This window comes from Pseudophryne corroboree, chromosome 1 (assembly GCF_028390025.1).
Source record: "Pseudophryne corroboree isolate aPseCor3 chromosome 1, aPseCor3.hap2, whole genome shotgun sequence".
Taxonomy (NCBI): Eukaryota; Metazoa; Chordata; class Amphibia; order Anura; family Myobatrachidae; genus Pseudophryne; species Pseudophryne corroboree.
In genome coordinates this window covers 549,216,069-549,243,660 of record NC_086444.1, presented here as the reverse complement: position 1 = coordinate 549,243,660, position 27,592 = coordinate 549,216,069, and the positions used below count along the sequence as shown (strand labels likewise).

The following is a 27,592-nucleotide window of genomic DNA, read 5'->3' as shown; positions in this document are numbered from 1 at the left end:
AACACAGGCAATTGCTCTGCTTCCACATCATTTTCCTCCTCATACATGTCGACACAATCGTACCGACACCCAGCACACACACATGGAATGCTCTGACAGAGGATAGGACCCCACTAGCCCTTTGGGGAGACAGAGGGAGAGTTTGCCAGCACACACCAGAGCGCTATATATATTCAGGGATAACCTTATATAAGTGTTACTCCCTTTATAGCTGCTGTATTATATATTAGCTGCCAATAGTGCCCCCCTCTCTTGTTTTACCCTGTTTCTGTAGTGTAGTCTGCAGGGGAGAGTCATGGAGCCGTCCTTCCAGCGGAGCTGTGAAAGAAAATGGCGCTTGTGTGCTGAGGAGATAGGCTCCGCCCCCTTCACGGCGGCCTTTTCTCCCGCTTTTTTCTGGAAAACTGGCAGGGGTTAAATGCATCCATATAGCCCAGGAGCTATATGTGATGCATTTCTTTAGCCACATAAGGTTTTTATCAAGTTTTATTGCGTCTCAGGGCGCTCCCCCCCAGCGCCCTGCACCCTCAGTGACCGGAGTGTGAAGTGTGCTGAGAGCAATGGCGCACAGCTGCAGTGCTGTGCGCTACCTTATCTGAAGACAGGAACGTCTTCTGCCGCCGCTTTCTCCGGACCTCTTCGCTCTTCTGGCTCTGTAAGGGGGCCGGCGGCGCGGCTCCGGGACCCATCCAGGCTGAACCTGTGATCGTCCCTCTGGAGCTAATGTCCAGTAGCCAAGAAGCCCAATCCACTCTGCACGCAGGTGAGTTCGCTTCTTCTCCCCTTAGTCCCGCGCTGCAGTGAGCCTGTTGCCAGCAGGACTCACTGAAAATAAAAAACCTAAGTATACTTTTACTTCTAAGCAGCTCAGGAGAGCCACCTAGATTGCACCCTTCTCGGCCGGGCACAAAATCTTAACTGAGGCTTGGAGGAGGGTCATAGGGGGAGGAGCCAGTGCATACCAGCTAGTCCTAAAGCTTTTACTTTGTGCCCAGTCTCCTGCGGAGCCGCTATTCCCCATGGTCCTTACGGAAGTCCCAGCATCCACTAGGACGTCAGAGAAATTATGTTAATATACAGTAGCTATAAAATGTACAGTATTTATCCTCTTTGGGATCTTTTGATACCATGGAAGGAAAACGGGTTTACTCATGAAAATTTACCACTGATCAAGATGAAACCATTTTAAGGGGTCAATCTATTTAGCTGCAATTAACTTGTGAGTACAAATACGTGCAGCTATATATTGTACTTAAGGTAATGCTGGATTCTGAGCCATCACCGGCCCTGTAAGGTCTGTCGACAGGTTACTGCCCCACACCCACAAAAACTTGCATCGGTGGTGAGAAGGACCCAGTCCAGAATCCAAAAATGCAGATGATGATATTTGTTCCACAGTGTCAGAAATTCCAGCTATTGAGGCCGGGAGTGAAACTGGGCAAACTCCACCATGTCGAAAGTGGAGACGAGAGAGCCCAGGATCTGCATACAAGAGTACATTGACACTAGGCGGCAATGTAAGAACTTGCAAATGTTGGCCTGTAGGTCCTGAAGTTTGACAGCATGGAGGGAGTTAAAGGAGTTAAGGAGTATTTCTGCCAATTGATGATCAATCCATGGTACTGGAGGAGATCTATCTTGAGCCAGAGGTGTTCCCTGAGGACATCCAGTGACTCTGCCAGGATAAGTAGCTCATCCAGATAAGGTAGAATCCTGAAACCCCTGCACTTGAAATGAGCTGCCATGACCGCTATGACTTTCGTGAAGACACAATGAGCTGTGGAAAGACCAAATGGCAATGCCTGAAACCGAAAATGTTCCTCCCAGACAACAAACCTGAGGAAGCGCAGGTGACGGAGGAGGACAGGAACATCCAAATAGGCATCCTGGATGTCCAAAGAGACCATAATATTCCCCAGCTCCAGCAACAGAATGATGGAACGCAGATACTCCATGTGGAACCACATATGAGTTATGCTAGTAGAACAAAAATATTACAAATTTACTATAAAACGGAAATGATCTTTCTGGCTTACCCTGAAGAATACTCAGCAAACATTCATCGCTTTCCATTTCTACCTGCTCCAGGCAAAGCTGTTTGATCTCATCAAGAGGTAGGTCCTGCAGTACAAATGATCAACATACAAAAACAATAATAATTTTCCTAAACCAAAGCACAGCAAATTTAAAAGGACCTTTATTAAAATGTAAAATGCAAAGTTAAACAGAGGAAAAGCTACTGTATTAACAAAAAAAGATAAAGATAAGAGACAATTGGTGTTATTTTAAAGTAAATGCCATTTCAGAGAAAGAATGAATGTCAAAATTCAGGAAAGGCAGACAAGGTACTGCTTGTATCAGAAAAAAGAATTCAGTGAGAAAAATATTTACAATAGTGTGTGTATGTATTAAATCTTAGCTATCATCATGGGGCTAGATTAAGATAGAAATGAATACTGCCAGGCGGTCATTATACATCTCTATGTTGGATAAAAAGAGTCCTCTATTTTCAGCAAGTTTCAGGCACAAATGGCCCTTTCCCGCGCTGTTATTAGCTTAAGAACGGGCCATTTGTGCCTGAAGCGTTGCTTACTTGCACAATGAACACCTTCTTAAGAGCAACTGTTCCAAAGATTGATTGATCTAATTTAAATGTTAATAAATACCAAAGAGTGACATGAATTATTTTTCAAAGTCATTTAGTATATTTTGGCCAAACCTCTCATCTAGTAAATTTTACATCGAAAACATTCCAGGTAATATGTACCATACCTAAAGTCCCAGACTCGGAAAGATAAAATATTTAGACACTTTGGCAGCTATAGATGGGGATTCAGTTAGTGGTGGGGTTTACCCTAGCCGCTAATTGCAGGCGCCGGCCTTTTTCAATTAAGAAGGTTTACCCCATGAGAGACCCGCAGACACACTGAACTGTGCAGGTGCAAGGTAAAGTCCTCGTAAAAACCCTAAAAATCTGGTTACGCGCTCAAAACCCCCCACTAATTCACCAGTTTACACAGAATCAGTGTTTTTTGTGTGCGTGAATCCCGTTTTTTTTTGGGGGGGGTGGGGGGGTTTGGAGCGGAACAAAGGCTATTTATTGCAGGCAATTTGTTGCAGAGCAAACCCCTCGTCCAACTGAATACCCCCCCCCCCCCCCCCCCAGAGTAGCATTGTAAAAAGCATCTTGTAGCGTGATTAAATAAAATAAGATTTTACTCAACGGTAAATCTATTTCTCGTAGTCCGTAGTGGATGCTGGGACTCCGTAAGGACCATGGGGATTAGCGGCTCCGCAGGAGACTGGGCACAACTAAAGAAAGCTTTAGGACTACCTGGTGTGCACTGGCTCCTCCCACTAAGACCCTCCTCCAGACCTCAGTTAGGATACTGTGCCCGGAAGAGCTGACACAAATAGGAAGGATTTTGAATCCCGGGTAAGACTCATACCAGCCACACCAATCACACCGCATAACTCGTGATACTATACCCAGTTAACAGTATGAAATATAACTGAGCCTCTCAACAGATGGCTCAACAATAACCCTTTAGTTAGGCAATAACTATAAACAAGTATTGCAGACAATCCGCACTTGGGATGGGCACCCAGCATCCACTACGGACTACGAGAAATAGATTTACCGGTGAGTAAAATCTTATTTTCTCTGACGTCCTAAGTGGATGCTGGGACTCCGTAAGGACCATGGGGATTATACCAAAGCTCCCAAACGGACGGGAGAGTGCGGATGACTCTGCAGCACCGAATGAGCAAACTCTAGGTCCTCCTCAGCCAGGGTATCAAACTTGGATACTGTTGCAAAAATGTTTGAACCCGACCAAGTAACAGCTCGGCAAAGTTGTAAAGCCGAGACCCCTCGGGCAGCCGCCCATGAAGAGCCCACTTTCCTCGTGGAATGGGCTTTTACAGATTTAGGGTGCGGCAGTCCAGCCGCAGCATGTGCAAGTTGAATCGTGCTACAGATTCAGCGAGCAATAGTCTGCTTAGAAGCAGGAGCACCCAGCTTGTTGGGTGCATACAGGATAAATAGCGAGTCAGTTTTCCTGACTCCAGCCGTCCTTGAAACATATACTTTTCAGGGCCCTGACTACGTCCAGTAACTTGGAATCCTCCAAGTCCCAAGTAGCCGCAGGCACCACAATAGGTTGGTTCACATGAAAAACTGATACCACCTTAGGAAGGAATTGGGAACGAGTCCTCAATTCCGCCTTATCCATATAAAATACAGATAAGGGCTTTTGTATGACAAAGCCGCCAATTCTGATACACGCCTGGCCGACGCCACGGCCCACAGCATGACCACTTTCCACGTGAGGTATTGTAGCTCCACGGATTTAAGTGGCTCAACCCAATGCAACTTCAGGAAATCCAACACCACGTTGAGATCCCACGGTGCCACTTGAGGCACAAACGGGGGCTGACTATGCAGCACTCCCTTAACAAAAGTCCGAACTTCAGGCAGTGAAGCCAGTTCTATTTTGGAAGAAAATCGATAGAGCCGAAATCTGGACCTTCATGGAACCCAATTTTAGGCCCATAGTCACCTCTGACTGTAGGAAGTGCAGAAATCGACCTAGCTGAAATTTCTCCTTTGGGGCCTTCCTGGCCTCACAGCACGCAACATATTTCCACCATATGCGGTGATAATGGTTTGCGTTCACTTCTTTCCTAGCTTTAAATAGCGTAGGGATAACTTCCTCCGGAATGCCCTTTTCCTTCAGGATCCGGCGTTCAACCGCCATGCCGTCAAACGCAGCCGCGGTACGTCTTGGAACAGACAGGCCCCTTGCTGCAGCAGGTCCTATCTGAGCGGCAGAGGCCATGGGTCCTCTGAGATCATTTCTTGGAGTTCTGGTTACCAAGCTCTTCTTGGCCAACCCGGAACAATGAGTATAGTTCTTACTCCTCTCCTTCTTATTATTCTCATTACCCTGGGTAAGAGAGGCAGAGAAGGGAACACATACACCGACTGGTACACCCACGGTGTTACCAGAGCGTCCACAGCTATCGCCTGAGGGTCCCTTGACCTGGCGCAATATCTTTGTAGCTTTTTGTTGAGGCGGGACGCCATCATGTCCACCTGTGGCCTTTCCCAACGGTGTACAATCATTTGGAAAACTTCTGGATGAAGTCCCCACTCTCCCGGGTGGAGGTCGTGTCTTCTGAGAAAGTCTGCTTCTCAGTTGTCCACTCCGGGAATGAACACTGCTGACAGTGCTAACACATGATTTTCCGCCCATCGGAGAATCCTTGTGGCTTCTGCCATCGCCATCCTGCTTCTTGTGCCGCCCTGTCGGTTTACATGAGCGACCGCCGTGATGTTATCTGACTGGATCAGCACCGGCCGGTGTTGAAGCAGGGGTCTAGCCTGACTTAGGGCATTGTAAATGGCCCTTAGTTCCAGAATATTTATGTGTAGGGAAGTCTCCTGACTTTTCCATAGCCTTGGAAGTTACTTCCCTGTGCGACTGCCCTAGCCTCGAAGGCTGGCATCCGTGGTCACCAGGACCCAGTCCTGTATGCCGAATCTGCGGCCCCCTAGAAGATGAGCACTCTGCAGCCACCACAACAGCGACACCCTGGCCCTTGGAGACAGGGTTATCCGCCGATGCATCTGAAGATGCGACCCGGACCACTTGTCCAACAGAACCCACTGGAAAATCCTTGCATGGGACCTGGCGAATGGAATTTCTTCGTAAGAAGCTACCATCCTTCCCAGGGCTCGCGTGCATTGATGCACCGACACCTGTATACGTATTAGGAGGTCTCTGTCTAGAGACGACAACTCCTTGGACTTCTCCTCCGGGAGAAACCCTTTTTATCCTGTTCTGTGTCCAGAACCATACCCAGGAACAGTAGATGCGTCGTAGGTACCAGCTGCGACTTTGGAACATTCAGAATCCAGCCGTGCTGTTGTAGCACTTCCCGAGATAGTGCTACTCCACCGAACAACTGCTCCCTGGACCTCGCCTTTATAAGTCCAAGTACGGGATAATTATTTCGGCCATTACCTTGGTAAATACCTCGGTGCCGGGGACAGACCAACGGCAACGTCTGGAATTGGTAATGACAATCCTGTACCACAATTTTGAGGTACTCCTGGTGAAGAGGGTAAATAGGGACATGCAGGTAAGCATCCTTGATGTCCAGTGATACCATGAAATTCTCCAGGCTTGCAATAATCGCCCTGAGCGATTCCATTTTGAACTTGAACCTTCGTATATAAGTGTTCAAGGCTTTCAATTTTAGAATGGGTCTCACTGAACCGTCTGGTTTCGGTACCACAACATTTTGGAATAGTAACCCCGGCCTTGTTGAAGGAGGGGTACCTTGATTTCACCTACTGGAAGTACAGCTTGTGAATTGCCGCCAGTACTACCTTTCTCCGAGGGCAGCAGGCAAGGCTGATGTGAGGTAACGGCGAGGGGGAGTCGCCTCGAACTCCAGCCTGTATCCCTGTGATACTATTTGCAGAACCTAGGGATCCACCTGTGGGCAAGCCCACTGGTCCCTGAAGTTCCCGAGACGCGCCCCTACCGCACCTGTCTCCACCTGTGGAGCCCCAACGTCATGCGGTGGACTCAGAGGAAGCGGGGGAAGATTTTTGATCCTGGGAACTGGCTGCTGGTGCAGCTTTTTCCTTCTTCCCTTGTCTCTGTGCAGAAAGGAAGCGCCTTTGACCCGCTTGCTTTTCTGAAGCAGAAAGGACTGTACCTGAAAATACAGTGCTTTCTTAGGCTGTGAGGAAACCTGAGGTAAAAATGTTTCTTCCCAGCTGTTGCTGTGGATACGAGGTCCCAGAGACCATCCCCAAACAATTCCTCACCCTTATAAGGCAGAATCTCCATGTGCCTTTTATAGGCAGCATCACCTGTCCACTGCCGGGTTTCTAATACCCTCCTGGCAGAATGGACATTGCATTACTTCTGGATGCCAACCGGCAAATATCCCTCTGTGCATCCTTTATATCTAAGACGACGTCTTTAATATGCTCTATGTTAGCAAACTATTATCCCTGTCTTAGAGTATTAATATTATCTGACTGGGTATCAGACCACGCTGCAGCAGCACTATTTATGCTGAGGCAATTGCAGGTCTCAGTATATAACCTGAGTGTGTATATACAGACTTCAGGATAGCCTCCTGCTTTTTATCAGCAGGCTCCTTCAAGGTGGCCGTATCCTAAGACGGCAGTGCCACCTTTTTTGACAAACGTGTGAGCGCCTTATCCACCCTAAGGGATATCTCCCAACGTGACCTATCCTCTGGCGGGAAAGGGTACGCCCTCAGTAACTTTTTAGAAATTACCAGTTTCTTATCGGGGGAACCCACGCTACTTTACACACTTCATTCATTCATTTGATGGGGGAACAAAACACTGGCTGCTTTTTCTCCCCAAAAATAAAACCCCTTCTATGTGGTACTTGGGTTCATGTCAGAAATGCGTAACACATTTTTCATTGCCGAGATCATGTAACGGATGTTCCTAGTGGATTGTGTATATGTCTCAACCTCGTCGACACTGGAGTCAGACTCCGTGTCGACATCTGTGTCTGCCATCTGAGGTAACGGGCGTTTTTTGAGCCCCTGATGGCCTTTGAGACGCCTGGGCAGGCGCGGGCTGAGAAGCCGGCTGTCCCACAGCTGTTACGTCATCCAACCTTTTATGTAAGGAGTTGAAATTGTCGGTTAATACCTTCCACCTATCCATCCACTCTGGTGTCGGCCCCACAGGGGGCGACATCCCATTTATCGGCCTCTGCTCCGCCTCCACGTAACCTTCCTCATCCAACATGTCGACACAGCCGTACCGACACACCGCACACACACAGGGAATGCTCTGACTGAGGACAGGACCCCACAAAGTCCTTTGGGGAGACAGAGAGAGAGTATGCCAGCACACACCAGAGCGCTATATAATGCAGGGATTAACACTATAACTGAGTGATTTTTCCCCCAATAGCTGCTTGTATAAACAATATTGCGCCTAAATTTAGTGCCCCCCCTCTCTTTTTAACCCTTTGAGCCTGAAAACTACAGGGGAGAGCCTGGGGAGCTGTCTTCCAGCTGCACTGTGAAGAGAAAATGGCGCCAGTGTGCTGAGGGAGATAGCTCCGCCCCTTTTTCGCTGACTTTTCTCCCGCTTTTTTATGGATTGCAGGGGTATTTATCACATATATAGCCTCTGGGGCTATATATTGTGATGATTTTGCCAGGCAAGGTGTTTATATTGCTGCTCATGGCGCCCCCCCCCCCCCCTTCCCCAGCGCCCTGCACCCATCAGTGACTGGAGTGTGAGGTGTGCATGAGGAGCAATGGCGCACAGCTGCAGTGCTGTGCGCTACTTTGGTGAAGACTGAAGTCTTCTGCCGCCGATTTTCCGGAACACTTCTTGCTTCTGGCTCTGTAAGGGGGCCGGAGGCGCGGCTCCGGGACCGAACATCAATGGCCGGTTCCATGCGGTCGATCCCTCTGGAGCTAATGGTGTCCAGTAGCCTAAGAAGCCCAAGCTACCACCAGTTAGGTAGGTTCGCTTCTTCTCCCTTTAGTCCCTCGCTGCAGTGAGTCTGTTGCCAGCAGATCTCACTGTAAAATAAAAAACCTAAAATATACTTTCTTTCTAGGAGCTCAGGAGAGCCCCTAGTGTGCATCCAGCTCAGCCGGGCACAAGAATCTAACGGAGGTCTGGAGGAGGGTCTTAGTGGGAGGAGCCAGTGCACACCAGGTAGTCCTAAAGCTTTCTTTAGTTGTGCCCAGTCTCCTGCGGAGCCGCTAATCCCCATGGTCCTTACGGAGTCCCAGCATCCACTTAGGACGTCAGAGAAATTTTATTATACACACACATTATATATATATATATATATATATATACACACACACACACACATATATACAGGTTGAGTATCCCATATCCAAATACTCCGAAATACGGAATATTCCGAAATACGGACTTTTTTGAGTGAGATAGTGAAACCTTTGTTTTTTGATGCTCAATGTACACAAACTTTGTTTAATACATAAAGTTATATAAAATATTGTATTAAATGACCTTCAGGCTGTGTGTATAAGGTGTATATGAAACATAAATGAATTGTGTGAACGTACACACACTTTGTTTAATGCACAAAGTTATTAAAAATATTGGCTAAAATTAACTTCAGGCTGTGTGTATAAGGTGTATATGAAACATAAATGCATTCTGTGCTTAGATTTAGGTCCCATCACCATGATATCTCAATATGGTGTGCAATTATTCCAAAATACGGAAAAATCCGATATCCAAAATACCTCTAGTCCCAAGCATTTTGGATAAGGGATACTCAACCTGTGTATATATATATATATATATATATATAGTAGCATATTAGGGGAAAATATTGTGAACACTAATCAACAATAATGTCTTTACAGAAGACTGAAAACGCAGCTAAAAGTGGATAATTATGTTGTCATTGTGTATATCGGGGGTGGAGGTAGCAGAAATGTGAAAATATGCTAATGCAGCAGGAGGCGTCCGAGGGAAAATAAGATGCCTCCTGCCGGCATCACAGGTCCAAGGGCTACGTCCTAAGATGCAGCATCAGGTCATCTGTGAGACCATCGGCCATCTGAGGAACCCCTATGTCACTCAGATTGTCCCTTGCAGTCAATCCAATGACAATCGGTCAACAGTTCACTGCACAAGCAAGAGTTGGGGACTAGACACAATGACAGGAGTAGGACTAGAAGAGGAAAGGTACTTCTGTCTTTACTCTGCTCACAGATGAATCCTAATATTTCCACATGCAGCAAGTGAAGAAACAAAACACGTGGAGAGAGAAACGTTAAGCGCCTAAAGGCAAGCAGAATGCTTACAAAGAAGAGGTTGTCAGCTCTCCTACTGTGAGGAACAGCTCTGCTTTCCACCTGTGCATTATCAGTGTTGCAGATTTATCTTATTACTTTCTACAAACTGTGTGTAATAAATATCCTCACCTTTAGCATATCAGGGAGCATTTTCTTTAGTTTCTTATCCCCAAGTACCCGAAAGCATTGCTGGAGCATCTCCATCCTGTCCGCGATATAGAAGCTAATAGGCTGCAGTGGTATATTCAAGTCTAGTCCTCCCTCTTCTATATCAGTTAGCTCTTCTGTTTCTTCTTCTTCTTCTTCTTCTTCTTCTTTAACTATAGCACATGGAACGGAGGTTTCTGGTTCCTGAAAATAAGAATGTTGTTTAACAGCAGTAGTAAGTCTTCTTAACCTGGGATAATGCTCTAAGGCAGACCTGACTAACCTGTGGCCCGCCAGCTGTCATGAAACGAAGTCCCAGCATGCACTGCTACAATTTTGCTATTAGTGAATGCTAAACTGTGGCATGGCATGCTGGGATGTGTAGTTTCACAACAACTGGAGAGACACGGGTTGGCAAGGCCTGCTCTAAGGAAATATACCTCTACAAAATATTAGCAGAAACCATGGCCCTCATTCCGAGTTGTTCGCTCGGTATTTTTCATCGCATCGCAATGAAAATCCGCTTAGTACGCATGCGCAATATTCGCACTGCGACTGCGCCAAGTAATTTTACAATGGAGATAGTATTTTTACTCACGGCTTTTTCATCGCTCCGGCGATCGTAATGTGATTGACAGGAAATGGGTGTTACTGGGCGGAAACACGGCGTTTCAGGGGCGTGTGGCTGAAAACGCTACCGTTTCCGGAAAAAACGCAGGAGTGGCCGGAGAAACGGTGGGAGTGCCTGGGCGAACGCTGGGTGTGTTTGTGACGTCAACCAGGAACGACAAGCACTGAACTGATCGCACAGGCAGAGTAAGTCTGAAGCTACTCTGAAACTGCTAAGTAGTTAGTAATCGCAATATTGCGAATACATCGGTCGCAATTTTAAGAAGCTAAGATTCACTCCCAGTAGGCGGCGGCTTAGCGTGTGTAACTCTGCTAAATTCGCCTTGCGACCGATCAACTCGGAATGAGGGCCCATATACGAATCATTTAACAAGCACAACGGAACTGAAGTAACAAAATGCAATAAACAGCTGGAGTATTGAACAATTGCACTATCATAACTATAGAAATGTCAAACCCCATATATGATTACTGTTAACACTAGGATAACAGAAGATTATAATTACCTATAATTCCTTTACCCACTGTCTCTACCTAAGTTAGAAAGGATCTAGGACTGCCATTGAGTTCTGAAGGGGAGCCCTTTATTCAAGAATAGTATATTTGCATATATAGAACCCTAAATTAAATTATGCTTCTGTACAGTGTAGTGATCTCTTAATTAATTATTCCACATACAAAATGAACACACATCTCGTACAATGCTACAGCCAAGTGCAAATAAAAAACAGGATTTTAATACCTACCGGTAAATCCTTTTCTCCTAGTCCGTAGAGGATGCTGGGGTCCACTTCAGTACCATGGGGTATAGACGGTTCCGCAGGAGCCATGGGCACTTTAAGACTTTTCTAGAGTGTGAACTGGCTCCTCCCTCTATGCCCCTCCTCCAGACCTCAGTATAGGAAATGTGCCCAGGGAGACGGACATTTCGAGGAAAGGATTTACTTTAAAGTTAACGGTGAGATTTACACCAGCTCACACTTCAACCATGCCGCACAACATGGTATTCAACAAAACACATGCCAACAGCATGAACATTACAGCAAACATGCTGAAAACATTTTCAAACAAAATAACAACTGCAGGTAAAGTACGCACTGGGCTGGGTGCCCAGCATCCTCTACGGACTAGGAGAAAAGGATTTACCAGTAGGTATTAAAATCCTGTTTTTGCATAGGTCCTAGAGGATGCTGGGGTCCACTTCAGTACCATGGGGTTATACCAAAGCTCCAGTACGGGCGGGAGAGTGCGGATGACCCTGCAGCACCGATTGACCAAACTGTAGGTCCTCATCGGCCAAGGTGGCAAACTTGTAAAACTTAGCAAACGTGTGTTTGCCCCTGACCAAGTAACTGCTCTGCAAAGTTGCAATGCCGAGACCCCCCCGGGCAGCCGCCCAGGATGAGCCCACCTTTCTAGTAGAATGGGCATTCACCGAATTCGGTACCGGCAATCCTGCCGTGGAATGAACGTGCTGAATCGTACCACTGATCCAGCGCGCAATAGTCTGCTTAGAAGCAGGACACCTAATCTTGTTGGAAGCATACAGGACAAACAGAGCCTCTGTTTTCTGTATCCGAGCTGTTCTTGTGACATAAATTCTCAAAGCCCTGACCACATTCAGAGAATTTGAAGCAGCGAAAGTGCCAGTAGCCACTGACACCACAATAGTTTGGTCTATATGGAAAGAAGGAACCACCCTTGGAAGAAATTTCTGACGAGTTCTTTACTCCACCCTATCTTCATGGAAAATCAAGTAACGGTTCTTGTGAGACAAGGCCCATAACTCTGACACCCTCCTTGCGGATGCCAAGGCCAACAGAATGACCACTTTTCAAGTGAGAAACTTCAACTCTATCTCCTGGAGAGGTTCAAACCAATCCGATTGAAGGAACTGCAACACCACGTCAAGATCCCATGGTGCCACAGGAGGCACAAAAGGAGGTTTGATGTGCAGAAACCCTTTCACGAATGTCTGAACTTCTGGAAGGGAGACAATTTTTCCTGAAAGAAAACAGACAAGGCCGAAATCTGGACCTTGATTGAACTCAACCGTAGGCCTACATCCACACCCGCCTGGAGAAAATGGAGAAAATGTCCTAACTGAAACCGTTCCATTGGAGCCTTCTTGGATTCACACCAAGATACATATTTTCTCCACATAAGGTGTAATGTTTAGACGTTACGCCTTTCCTGGCCTGAATAAGAGTGGGAATGACTTCTTTGGGAATACTCTTTTAACTAGGATTCGGCGCTCAACAGCCATGCCGTCAAACGTAGCCGCGGTAAGTCTTGATACACGAACGGCCCCTGCTGCAGCAGGTCCTCGCGAAGAGGAAGAGGCCAAGGATCTTCTATGAGTAACTCCTGAAGATCTGGATACCAAGCCCTCCTTGGCCAGTCTGGGACAATGAGGATCGCTCGAACTCCTGTTCTTATGATTTTGAGAACTTTTGGCATCAGTGGAAGTGAAGGGAAGACATACACCGACCGAAACACCCACTGGGTCACCAGTGCATCCACTGCTATTGTTTGAGGGTCTCTTGACCTGGAACAATATCACTGAAGCTTCTTGTTGAGACGAGATGCCATCATGTCTACTTGAGGAACTCCCCAAAGACTTGTCACCTCCACGAAGACTTCTTGGCGGAGGCCCCATTCTCCTGGATAGAGATCGTGTCTGCTGAGGTAGTCTGCTTCCCAGTTATCCACTCCCGGAATGAAAACTGCCGACAGAGCTCTTGCATGTCTTTCTGTCCAGTGGAGATTCTTTGACACCTCTGGCATAGCCGCTCTGTTTTTCGTTCCACCCTGACGGGTTATGTACGCGACTGCGGTTACATTGTCCGACTGGATCTGTACGGGGTGATCTTGAAGAATATAACCCGCTTGTAGAAGGCCATTGTAAGTGGCTTTCCACTCCAGAACGTTTATGTGAAGACAAGTTTCTTGACTTGACCGTCTTCCTTGGAAGCATTCCCCCTGTGTGACTGCTCCCCAGCCTTGGAGACTTGCATCCGTGTTCACCAGGATCCAGTCTTGACTCCCGAACCTGCATCCCTCTAGGAGTTGAGAACCGTGTAGCCACCACCGGAGCGAGATTCTGGCTTTGGATGACAGGATTACCCTCTGATGCATGTGTAGATGGGATCCGGACCTCTTGTCCAATAGGTCCCACTGGAACACTCTGGCATGGAATCGGCCAAACTGTATGGCCTTGTAGGCCGCTACCATCTTCCCCAACACCCGAATGCATTGATGAATCAACACTCTTGTTGGTTTCAGAATTTGTTTGACCATTCTCTGGATTTCCAGAGCCTTTTCTACTGGAAGAAATACCCTCTGTACTTCTGTGTCCAGTATCATCCCCAGAAAGGACAATCTTGTCGTCGGTTCCAATTGCAACTTTGGAAAACTTATGATCCAACCGTGATGTTGAAGTACTGTCAGGGAGAGTGCCATGTTCTGCATCAACTTTTCCCTGGATCTCGATTTTATCAGGAGATCTTCCAGGACAGGAATTATATTGACTCCTTGTTGTCGAAGGAGGACCATCATCTCCTGCCATCACCTTGGTGAAAACCCTCGGTGCCGTGGAAGGTCCGAACGGCAACGCCTGAAATTGGTAATAACAATTCTGTATTGCGAATCCCAGATAAGCTTGATGTGGAGGATAAATGGGAACGTGTAAGTAGGCATCTTTTATGTCTATTGACACCATGAAGTCCCCCTCCTCCAGACTGGAAACCACTGCCCTCAGAGATTCCATCTTGAACTAGAACCTTTGCAGGTAGATATTCAGAGTATACAGGTTTAGAATCGGTATGACCGAGCCGTCCGGCTTCGGAACCACGAATAGGGTTGCAATAAAACCCTTCTCCTTGTTGTAACAAGGGAACCAGGACAAAAACTTGATCCCGACACAATTTTTGTATTGCTGCTGCCACCACTTCCCTGTCTGGGATAGAAGCTGGTGAGGTCGATTTGAAAATACGGCCTGGGGAAATGTCTTGAAACTCCAGTTTGTACCAGTGGGACTCTATTTGTATGACCCACGGGTCTAGGCCAAATTGAACTCAGAACTGACTGAAGAGTTTCAGACGTGCCCCCACCTGAGCGGACTCCCGCAAGGCAGACCTAGCTTCATGCTGAAGATTTGGCAGAAGCAGAGGTTGATTTCTGCTCCTGTGATCCTGGAGACACTGTGGACTTTATTTCCTTTTCCCCTTCCTTTTCCCCACAAAAAAAGGGGAACCTTTACCCTTTTTTGTAATTTTTGGGCCGAAATTACTGTATCTGAGATTGATGTGTCTTTTTCGCCGGCGTAGGAGCAATAGGCAAGAATGTCGACTTACATGCGGTAGCCGCACAAACTAAAGCATCCAGCCCATCTCCAAATAAGGACTCACCTTAATACGGGAGAGCCTCCATATTCCTTTTGGAATCTGCGTCAGCATTCCATTGGCGAATCCACAACGCCCTCCATGCTGAGATTGCCATTGTAGAAGCTCTTGATCCCAAGAGACCAATATCTTTCATGGTTTCTAGCATGTACGCAGCAGCGTCTTTGATATGACCTTAATTTAGGAATATCTCGTCTCTATTGTGTCAATGTCTGATGACAAGTTTTCTGACCACTTTTCAATAGCACCACTCACCCACGCACAAGCAATGGTAGGCCTGAGTAGTGTCCCATTGGCCACATCAATAGATTACAACGTAGTCTCCAACTTGCGGTCTGCCGGCTCCTTAAGTGAAACCGTCCCAGGCGCAGGGAGAAACACCTTTTTTCTTTAACCGTGACAGGGCACTGTCTAAAATGGGGGGTGACTCCCACCTTTTCCTGTCCTCTGCATGGAAAACGCTAAGCTGTCTGACATCTTTTGGGAATCTGAAAATTTCTTTTTGGATTAAACCAGACTCCCTCCAAGAGACTGTTCAGCTCATGAGGTGGAGGGAAAGTTACATTACTTCTTTACTAAAGTAAGCCTGCTCCTGTGGTAAAGGAGGGGGCCCCGTAACTTCTAATACCTCCTTTATAGCTAAAAACATGTTTTTAATGTTTTTCGCTAACTTAGGACCTATTCCCCTGGAATCACTATTGTCGACACAGGAATCAGCGTCCGTGTCGGTATCAGTTCATACTACTTGTGCAAATGTTTATGTGACCCAGAGGGGTCCCCTGTGGATGAAAGGCAGAACTATTAAAAATCACATCTTCAACAGATTATTTTCATTTTTCTGCATGAGACTCAGACTTATCCAATCTCTTACTGATATGATTCACACTATCACGTAAATCTTTCACCCAGTCAGGCTCTTGGTGTCACATTACAACTCTGTGTCCCTAACATGGCTCCCACAGAGGAAGAGCTCCCTGCCTCAGACATGTCACACACGTGCACAATCACACCACAGACACTCCGGGGCTTATAGGGGACAGACCCACAGTAAAATCTGTCAGAGGGACACAGAAAGGAATTGCCAGTCCACAAAACAGCGCTTAAATAAAAAATCCCTGTGTCGTGTACTTTGTACACAGAGACTTTCCGCTCTCTATATATTGTCAATAATAGGTTATAATACCACAATATACACTTTCCCCCCCTTTTTTCACTCTGATACAAAAATCATAAGTTGAGAGGAGGATCAGCATTTCTTCCCTTGCTTTTTGCTGGAAGAAAATGGCGCTGAACAGTGTGCTGGCTGCCTGAGGAAGAAGCCCCGCCCCCTGCAATGGCGCGTTTTTCCTCAGCAAACATGCGGTAATATTTATACTGGCAGGGGTGTAGGATTGTGCCACGGGCCAATATGCTACCTTTTTGCCAGTCAGAGTAGGTTTTCATGCTTTCCAGGGCGCCCGCGCCCTGCTGTGCGCTGTGTATGGATAGCATGTCCGCGCAGCGTTCCCGCTCGCTGCGCGGTACCTTGAGCCGTCACGATGACCGGAGGTCCCTCTTGCAGATCTCCGGTAATAATACTCACGCGTCTTCTGACTTCTGGCTCTGTTAGGGGGGTGACGGCGTGCTGTGGGAGTGAGCGCATAGCCGCAGCTAGTGATCAGTACCCTTCAGGAGCTAATGGTGTCCTGTCAGCAAGAAGCAGAGCCATGAAACTATTCAGAAAGTTGGTTCCTACGTCTTCCCCCTAAGTCCCACGAAGCAGGGAGACTGTTGCCAGCAGTCTCCCTGAAAATAAAAAAAACCTAACAAAGTCTTTCAGTGAAACTCAGTAGAGTTCCACTGGAGTGTGACCAGTCTGCCTGGGCACATTTTCTAAACTGAGATCTGGAGGAGAGGCATAGAGGGAGGAGCCAGTTCACACTTTAGAAAAGTCTTAAAGTGCCCATGGCTCCTGCGGAACCGTCTATACCCCATGGTACTGAAGTGGACCCCAGCATCCTCTAGGACGTATGAGAAAGGGACAATACCGCAGCTAACATGACAAACTGCTATTACTGTAAAGCAGGGGTGGGGAGCCTCCGGCCCGCAGGCAATATAAGGCTCGCAAAGCAGTTTGTTCCAGCCCACTCAGCGAGACATGCCGCCTCTCAGTCCAGCGGCGGTGTGTCTCAGCTGTCAGGGCAGGGAGGAGAGCGCAGCTATGGGTAGGATCTCAAACCAGCCGCCGGTTCGTGAGCCAATCAGAACTCGCGGACCGGCAGGCAATCAGGAGATGCCGGTCCGCGAGCTTTGAGTGGCTCACGAACCGGCGGCTGGTTTGAGGTCCTACACGCCGCCGCCCGACATAGCTGAGTTCTCCTCCCTGCCCTGACAGCTAAGACGCCGCCGCCGGACAGAGCACTAAGGGGCAGGAGAGGTGCATGCTGCGCTCTCCTCCCCTGACACACAGCAGCAGCGGTGAGCAGCACAGTGGGGTGGGGGTGGACGCATGTGTGGGGCACATGTGTATCTGCCACTGTGGCGGCACGTGTATCTGCCACTGTGGCGGCACATGTGTATCTGCCACTGTGGGGCATTTGTGTATCTGGCAATGCACTATTGGGGGTATATGTGTATCACGTCCTATTTTAATTGGCCACACCCATTTTTTGGCGCGCACGCACACCCAGTACCACTAAGGGGCATAACTACTGGGGGGGCAGGAAATTACTGCACGTAAATAAAATCATCACAGCATAAAACACAGATTATCACTAGTTTTGACTATAGGTTTTTAATTACTTACCGGTAAATCCTTTTCTCATAGTCCGTAGAGGATGCTGGGGTCCACTTTAGTACCATGGGGTATAGACGGGTCCACTAGGAGCCATTAGCACTTTAAGAGTTTAACAGTGTGGGCTGGCTCCTCCCTCTACGCCCCTCCTACCAGACTCAGTCTAGAAACTGTGCCCGAGGAGACTGACAACTTCGAGAGAAGGATTTTACACAGATAGTGGCGAGAGATTCACACCAGCTCACACATACAAGGCAAACCAAGCTAACCAGCCTGAAAACTCAGCAACAGCTGAACAAGATTACTTAACTAAGTAACAAAACAGTACTAAACCAAGAACTAAGCAGTACTGAACTAAGAAACCACTGCAGGATCACGAAGCGCTGAGCGGGCGCCCAGCATCCTCTACGGACTATGGGGGTCATTCCGAGTTGTTCGCTCGCAAGCTGCTTTTAGCAGCTTTGCACACGCTAAGCCGCCGCCTACTGGGAGTGAATCTTAGCTTCTTAAAATTGCGAACGAAAGATTCGCAATATTGCGATAAGACATCTCTGTGCAGTTTCTGAGTAACTCGAGACTTACTCTGCCAGTGCGATCAGTTCAGTGCTTGTCGTTCCTGGTTTGACGTCACAAACACACCCAGCGTTCGCCCAGACACTCCTCCGTTTCTGCAGCCACTCCCGCGTTTTTCCCAGAAACGGTAGCGTTTTTTCACACACACCCATAAAACGGCCAGTTTCCGCCCAGAAACACCCACTTCCTGTCAATCACATTACGATCACCAGAACAAAGAAAAAACCGTGAGTAAAATTTCTAACTGCACAATAGGTAGGTTGATATGAAAAGACGACACAACCTTTGGAAGGAACTGCTGACGCGTCCTGAGCTCAGCTCTATCTTCATGGAAGATTAAGGAGGGGCTTTTACAGGACAAAGCCCCCAATTCTGACACACGTCGAGCAGAAGCTAAGGCAAACAAAGTGACAGCCTTTCACGTGAGAAACTTGACCTCAGCCTCTTGTAGAGGCTCAAACCAATCCGATGGCAGGAAATGCAACACCACGTTAAGATCCCAGGGTGCCGTCGGCGCCACAAAGGAAGGTTGGATGTGCAGAACCCCTTTCAGAAAAGTCTGAACCTCAGGGAGGGCAGCCAATTGTTTCTGGAAGAAAATGGATAAAGCCGAAATCTGGACCTTAATGGATCCCAACCGCAGGCCCATATCCAGACCTGCTTGCAGGAAGAGGAGAAACCATCCAAGTTGAAACTCCACCGTAGGAAACTTCTTGGATTCACACCAAGACACAATTTTCCAAATGCAATGATAATGTTTAGACATTACTCCTTTCCTAGCCTATACCAGGGTAAGAATAACCTTGCTCGGAATACCCTTCCGGGCTAAGATCTGGCGTTCAACATCCATGCCGTCAAACGTAGCCGCTGTAAGTCTTGATAAGCGAACGGCCCCTGTTGCAGAAGATCCTTTGCGAAGAGGAAGGGGCCTTGGATCCTCCATCAGTAAATCCAGAAGATCCGCGTACCAAGCTCGCATTGGCCAGTACGGAGCAATCAGAATTGCCTGAACCCTTGTTCTCTTTATGAGTTTTAGGATTCTTGGAATAAGTGGAAGTGGAGGGAACGCATACACTGACCTGAACACACACGGAGTTACCAGGGCATCCACAGCCATTGCTTGTGGGTCTATCGACCTGGAGCAGTACCTCCGAAGTTTCTTGTTAAGACGTGAGGCCATCATGTCTATTTGAGGCACGACCCAGCGACTGGTCACGTCTGTGAACACCTCCGGATGGAGGCCCTATTCTCCTGGATGGAGATTGTGCCTGCTGAGGAAGTCCGCTTCCCAGTTGTCCACTCCTGGAAGGAATATTGCTGACAACGCCAGCTTTTCTGCCCTTGATACCTCTGACATAGCAGCTCTGCTCTTTGTCCCTCCCTGTCGGTTTATGTAGGCCACCGTCGTTACATTGTCCAACTGTACTTGACTGGACTGATGTCGCAGGAAGTGCGCCGCTTGAAGGAGACCGTTGTATACGGCTCTTCGTTCCAGAGTGTTTATTGGAAGACTGGATTCCAGACCTGACCACCTTCCTTGGAATGTTTCCCCCTGAGTGACTGCGCCCCAACCCCTGAGGCTTGCATCCATGGTTAGAATGATCCAGTCCTGAATCCCGAACCTGTGGCCCTCCAGAAGGTGAGGCATTTGCCGCAAACAGAGGAGTGAAATCCTTGCTTTCGGCGACAGACGTATCCACTGGTGCATGTGTAGGTGAGATCCCGACTAATTGTCTAGGAGATCCAGTTGAAAGGACCGTGCATGAAATCTTCCGTACTGAAGAGCCTTGTAGGCGGCAACCATCTTCCCCAGAAGGCGAATGAACCGATATCCGAGCCGGCTTCAGGACATCCCGGACCATTGTTTATATCACCAACGCTTTCTCCACTGGTAGAAATACCCTCTGCACTTCCGTGTCGAGGATCATCCCCAGGAAAGACAATCTTCTTGTCGGCTCCAAATGTGACTTTGGAAGGTTCAGGATCCAACCATGTTCCCTGAGCAGATGAGTCGTGACAGCAATGGACAGCAACAACTTCTCCCTGGATGATGCCTTTATCAGCAGATCATCCAGATATGGAATTATGTTCACCCCCTGTCTGCGTAGGAGAACCATCATCTCTGCCATCACCTTGGTGAACACCCTCGGTGCCGTGAAGAGACCAAATGGCAGTGCCTGGAACTGATAGTGACTGTCTAACAGTGCGAATCTGAGATAAGCCTGATGTGGCGACCAAATCGGAATGTGGAGGTACGCATCCTTGATGTCCAAGGACATCAGAAACTCTCCCTCCTCCAGCCCTGAGATCACCGCTCTCAGAGATTCCATTTTGAATTTGAACTCCCTCAGGTAAGGGTTTAACGATTTCAAGTTCAAAATCGGTCTGACTGAACCATGCAGTTTCGGTACCACGAACAGGTTTGAATAGTAACCCTTGTTTTGCATACGAGTTGGAACTGGGATAATGACCTGTGACTTTTCCAATTTTTGGATGGCTTCCTGTAGGACAGCCCTGTCTGTCAGCAACGCTGGCAAGCCTGATTTGAAGAATCGGTGAGGCAGAAGTTCTTGACACTCCAGTCTGTATCCCTGGGACATAATATCTTATACCCATGGATCCAGGCCGGACGACACCCAGACGTGGCTGAAATGTCTGAGTCTCGCACCCACCAAACCGTCTTCCAGGCTTTGCGGCTCACCGTCATGCTGAGGATTTTGAGGTACCAAACACAGGCTTCTGGTCCTGGGAGCCCGCAGGTGCAGGTTTTTGGGATTTTGCATGCCCACCTCTAAAAAAGGTGGTAGGGGACTTGGACTTTTTGTTTTAGCGGTCCGAAAGGACTGCGATACAGATGAAGAAAAAGGGTTTCTTCATAGAAGGCGTAGCTGAGGGAAGAAAGGGTGACTTACCCGCGGTTGCGGTGGAGAGCCACGCATCCAACGCTTCCCCAAATAGAGCCTGACCTGTGTAGGGTAGGTTCTCCACACTTCTCCTGGATTCCGCGTCTGCAGACCATTGGCGTAGCCAGAGTCCCCTGTGAGCTGAGACCGACATGGAAGAAATCCGTGCATTCAGCGTACCCAGGTCCTTCATGGATTCCACCATGAACTCCGCAGAATCCTGTATGTTACGAAAAAACAGTTCAATGTCACTTCTATCCATTGTATCGAAGTCCTCTAGTAACGTGCCTGACCACTTTACTATAGCTTTAGACATCCATGCACAGGCAATAGTAGGCCTTAATGCCACCCCTGAAGCAGTGTATATGGATTTGAGTGTAGTGTCAATTTTACGATCAGCCGTTTCTTGTAACGCTGTAGTTCCAGGGACAGGTAAAACCACCTTTTTTTGACAGTCTGGAAACAGATGCGTCAACTATGGGTGGGTTTTCCCATTTTTTCCTATCCTCCTCAGGGAAGGGAAAATCAACCAGAATCCTTTTGGGGATCTGGAATTTTATTCTCCGGGGCTTCCCAGGATTTTTCAAATAAAGCGTTTAATTCTTTTGACGCAGGGAAGGTTAGCGAGGCTTTCTTATTGTCTGTGAAGAAAGCCTCCTCAACCTGCACAGGTTGCATGTCAGCAATGTTTAACACATCTCTCACGGCCTCAATCATGAGCTGCAGCCCCTTTGCCACAGATGCCGCCCCCCTCAGCACATCCCCATCACCGTCTACCATGTCAGAGTCGGTATCCGTGTCATCTTGCATAATCTGGGCAAGTGCACGTTTCTGTGAGTATATGTTAGAGGATTTAGAAGAAATAGGAGCAGAACCTGACTAAACAGCCATAGAACTCTTTAAAACCTGAGTTTCAGTCTCAGTATGAGCTACCCTAGCAGATATCTGAGAGATCATTCCCTTAATAGAAGTCAGCCATTCTGGCTCATTAATAGGGATCTGGGACAAGACATTACAATATTGGGTACATGGAATGGATTCCTCAGGAGAAGAAATGTCCTCCGCAGCATAAGACACAGAATCCCTGGACATGGCTATGTGAAAAACATACATCCACACACACACACACAGGAAAATGTCAGACACAGTTTCCCTTCCAAGTACCTTCAGAGAAACACAGAGTTTGGAGCCAGCACACCCACAGCACTTCACTTAGGTAATTATAACAGAAATACCTGTCACTGACTGTGTACCTAATCGACTACACAGTAATATACACAGCCTCCCCTCTTCTACAACCCCCTGGTACCGCACATGGTAGCTGGAGCCGTGTGGAGGGACAGCACTCCCCTGTCAGCGTCTCTGTCACTGGAACTGCAGGGAAGAAAATGGCGCTGAACGCCGCTGGGTCCGCTCTGAGGAGAAGCTCCGCCCCCTTGCTGATGGTGCATCTTCTCGCACTTTTGAATTTTATAGTGGCCGGAGGTTTTGTAGCAATCAGCATTACCGAGGCCCTGAAAGCCCAGTAGTGACCAGTGTAGGGTATTTCGTCGCTGGCTCAGGGCGCCCTCCTGACGCCGCACTGATTTACCGCTGAGCCTCCGGAGTGCAGTTAGTACTGCGCTCCTACCCTGTTGCTGCCATCTTCACACCGGATCCCCGCTTGTCAGGGCGCCGGTGACTCACTGGCCACCTGAATCTTCTGGCTCTGTTAGGGGGTGGCGGCATGCTGCGAGAGTGAGCGGTCGCCTGGGGCAGCTAACGATCATCACCCTCAGGAGCTCAGTGTCCTGTCAGCGGAGATAGTGGCCATTAACCTCTCAGGGTTGGACACTAATCCTCCCATAAGTCCCACGAAGCAGGGAGGCTGTTGCCAGCAGCCTCCCTGTGCCTGACTCTAATAAAACTAGAAAAACTCCTATGGAGCTCCCCTAGCTGTGACCGGCTCCTCCGGGCACATTTTCTAAACTGAGTCTGGTAGGATGGGCATAGAGGGAGGAGCCAGCCCACACTCTCAAACTCTTAAAGTGCCAATGGCTCCTAGTGGACCCGACTCTCAAACTCTTAAAGTGCCAATGGCTCCTAGTGGACCCGTCTATACCCCCATGGTACTATTGTGGACCCCAGCATCCTCTAGGTCGTAAGAGAAAAAGCACCGACTGATAATTGAAACGGGAGGCATTCATTTTGCCGAATCCAATGGTGTTCTCTTCTTTAACAACAATGGAAGATCCCAGAGAAAACTTCTTAAAAACATAATGGGATCTTACATTTCAAGATAAAACAGTCTTAAAAATAAGAATTTACTTACCGATAATTCTATTTCTCATAGTCCGTAGTGGATGCTGGGGACTCCGAAAGGACCATGGGGAATAGCGGCTCCGCAGGAGACTGGGCACAAAAGTAAATAGCTTTAGGACTACCTGGTGTGCACTGGCTCCTCCCCCTATGACCCTCCTCCAAGCCTCAGTTAGGATACTTTGCCCGGACGAGCGTACACAATAAGGAAGGATTTTGAATCCCGGGTAAGACTCATACCAGCCACACCAATCACACCGTACAACTTGTGATCTGAACCCAGTTAACAGCATGATAACAGAAGGAGCCTCCGAAAAGATGGCTCACAATAACAATAACCCGATTTTTGTAACAATAACTATGTACAAGTAATGCAGACAATCCGCACTTGGGATGGGCGCCCAGCATCCACTACGGACTATGAGAAATAGAATTATCGGTAAGTAAATTCTTATTTTCTCTAACGTCCTAGTGGATGCTGGGGACTCCGAAAGGACCATGGGGATTATACCAAAGCTCCCAAACGGGCGGGAGAGTGCGGATGACTCTGCAGCACCGAATGAGAGAACTCCAGGTCCTCCTCAGCCAGGGTATCAAATTTGTAGAATTTAGCAAACGTGTTTGCCCCTGACCAAGTAGCTGCTCGGCAAAGTTGTAAAGCCGAGACCCCTCGGGCAGCCGCCCAAGATGAGCCCACTTTCCGTGTGGAATGGGCTTTTACAGATTTTGGCTGTGGCAGGCCTGCCACAGAATGTGCAAGCTGAATTGTACTACAAATCCAACGAGCAATCGTCTGCTTAAAAGCAGGAGCACCCAGCTTGTTGGGTGCATACAGGACAAACAGCGAATCAGATTTTCTGACTCCAGCCGTCCTGGAAACATATATTTTCAGGGCCCTGACTACGTCCAGCAACTTGGAATCCTCCAAGTCCCTAGTAGCCGCAGGCACCACAATAGGCTGGTTTAAGTGAAAAGCTGAAACCACCTTAGGGAGAAATTGAGGACGAGTCCTCAATTCTGCCCTGTCCGTATGAAAAATTAGGTAAGGGCTTTTATAGGATAAAGCCGCCAATTCTGAGACACGCCTGGCTGAAGCCAGGGCTAACAGCATTACCACTTTCCATGTGAGATATTTTAAGTCCACAGTGGTGAGTGGTTCAAACCAATGTGATTTTAGGAATCCCAAAACTACATTGAGATCCCAAGGTGCCACTGGAGGCACAAAAGGAGGCTGTATATGCAGTACTCCCTTGACAAACGTCTGAACTTCAGGAACAGAAGCCAGTTCTTTTTGGAAGAATATTGACAGGGCCGAAATTTGAACCTTAATGGACCCTAATTTGAGGCCCATAGACAGTCCTGTTTGCAGGAAATGCAGGAAACGACCCAGTTGAAATTCCTCTGTAGGGGCCTTCCTGGCCTCGCACCACGCAACATATTTACGCCAAATACGGTGATAATGTTGTACGGTTACATCCTTCCTGGCTTTGATCAGGGTAGGGATGACTTCATCCGGAATGCCTTTTTCCTTCAGGATCCGGCGTTCAACCGCCATGCCGTCAAACGCAGCCGCGGTAAGTCTTGGAACAGACATGGTCCCTGCTGGAGCAGGTCCTTTCTTAGAGGTAGAGGCCACGGGTCTTCCGTGAGCATCTCTTGAATTTCCGGGTACCAAGTCCTTCTTGGCCAATCCGGAGCCACGAGTATAGTCTTTACTCCTCTCCTTCTTATGATTCTCAGTACTTTTGGTATGAGAGGAAGAGGAGGGAACACATACACTGACTGGTACACCCACGGTGTTACCAGAGCGTCCACAGCTATTGCCTGAGGGTCCCTTGACCTGGCGCAATATCTGTCCAGTTTTTTGTTGAGGCGGGACGCCATCATGTCCACCTTTGGTTTTTCCCAACGGTTCACAATCATGTGGAAGACTTCTGGGTGAAGTCCCCACTCCCCCGGGTGAAGATCGTGTCTGCTGAGGAAGTCTGCTTCCCAGTTGTCCACTCCCGGAATGAACACTGCTGACAGTGCTATCACATGATTCTCCGCCCAGCGAAGAATCCTTGCCACTTCCATCATTGCCCTCCTGCTTCTTGTGCCGCCCTGTCTGTTTACGTGGGCGACTGCCGTGATGTTGTCCGACTGGATCAACACCGGCTGACCCTGAAGCAGAGGTCTTGCCTGACTTAGGGCATTGTAAATGGCCCTTAGTTCCAGGATATTTATGTGAAGTGACGTTTCCATGCTTGACCACAAGCCCTGGAAATTTCTTCCCTGTGTGACTGCTCCCCAGCCTCTCAGGCTGGCATCCGTGGTCACCAGGACCCAATCCTGAATGCCGAATCTGCGGCCCTCTAGGAGATGAGCACTCTGTAACCACCACAGGAGAGACACCCTTGTCCTTGGAGACAGGGTTATCCGCTGATGCATTTGAAGATGCGATCCGGACCATTTGTCCAGCAGATCCCACTGAAAAGTTCTTGCGTGGAATCTGCCGAATGGAATCGCTTCGTAAGAAGCCACCATCTTTCCCAGGACCCTTGTGCATTGATGTACTGACACTTGGCCTGGTCTTAGGAGGTTCCTGACTAGGTCGGATAACTCCTTGGCCTTCTCCTCCGGGAGAAACACCTTTTTCTGTACTGTGTCCAGAATCATCCCTAGGAACAGCAGACGTGTCGTCGGAATCAGCTGCGATTTTGGAATATTTAGAATCCATCCGTGCTGTCGTAGTACTACTTGAGATAGTGCTACTCCGACCTCTAACTGTTCTCTGGACCTTGCCCTTATCAGGAGATCGTCCAAGTAAGGGATAATTAAGACGCCTTTTCTTCGAAGAAGAATCATCATTTCGGCCATTACCTTGGTAAAGACCCGGGGTGCCGTGGACAATCCAAACGGCAGCGTCTGAAACTGATAGTGACAGTTCTGTACCACAAACCTGAGGTACCCTTGGTGAGAAGGGCAAATTGGGACATGGAGGTAAGCATCCTTGATGTCCAGAGACACCATATAGTCCCCTTCTTCCAGGTTCGCTATCACTGCTCTGAGTGACTCCATCTTGAACTTGAACCTTTTTATGTAAGTGTTCAAGGATTTCAGATTTAAAATGGGTCTCACCGAGCCGTCCGGCTTCGGTAACACAAACAGCGTGGAATAATACCCCTTTCCCTGTTGTAGGAGGGGTACCTTGATTATCACCTGCTGGGAATACAGCTTGTGAATGGCTTCCAATACCGCCTCCCTGTCGGGGGGAGACATTGGTAAAGCAGACTTCAGGAACCGGCGAGGGGGAGACGTCTCGAATTCCAATTTGTACCCCTGAGATACTACCTGCAGGATCCAGGGGTCCGCGAGTGAGCCCACTGCGCGCTGAAATTCTTGAGACGGGCCCCCACCGTGCCTGAGTCCGCTTGTAAGGCCCCAGCGTCATGCTGAGGACTTGGCAGAAGCGGGGGAGGGCTTCTGTTCGTGGGAAGAGGCTGTCTGCTGCAGTCTTTTTCCCCTTCCTCTGCCCAGGGGCAGATATGAGTGGCCTTTTGCCCGCTTGCCCTTATGGGGACGAAAGGACTGAGCCTGAAAAGACGGTATCTTTTTCTGCTGCGAGGTGACTTGGGATAAAAATGTGGATTTTCCAGCCGTTGCCGTGGCCACCAGGTCCGATAGACCGACCCCAAATAACTCCTCCCCTTTATACGGCAATACTTCCATATGCCGTTTGGAATCCGCATCCCCTGACCACTGTCGCGTCCATAATCCTTTTCTGGCAGAAATGGACATCGCACTTACTCTTGATGCCAGAGTGCAAATATCCCTCTGTGCATCTCGCATATATAGAAATGCATCCTTTAAATGCTCTATAGTTGTCCCTGTCCAGGGTATCAATATTTTCAGTCAGGGAATCCGACCAAGCCACCCCAGCACTGCACATCCAGGCTGAGGCGATTGCTGGTCGCAGTATAATACCAGTATGTGTGTATATACTTTTAAGGATATTTTCC

At 48.2% G+C, this 27,592-nt stretch overlaps 1 protein-coding gene across 1 annotated transcript in view; it reads right to left on the bottom strand.

Annotated features, from left to right (window-relative positions):
• CAAP1 (caspase activity and apoptosis inhibitor 1) overlaps positions 1-27,592 on the bottom strand; it is an 89,632-nt gene that overhangs the window by 43,434 nt on the left and 18,606 nt on the right. The window contains exons 2-3 of the mRNA XM_063914108.1: positions 9,994-10,215; positions 2,037-2,121 (exon numbers count right to left, since the gene is read on the bottom strand). Of these exons, the coding sequence (XP_063770178.1) occupies positions 2,037-2,121; positions 9,994-10,215 (307 nt within the window). The remainder of the gene's footprint in view (positions 1-2,036; positions 2,122-9,993; positions 10,216-27,592) is intronic.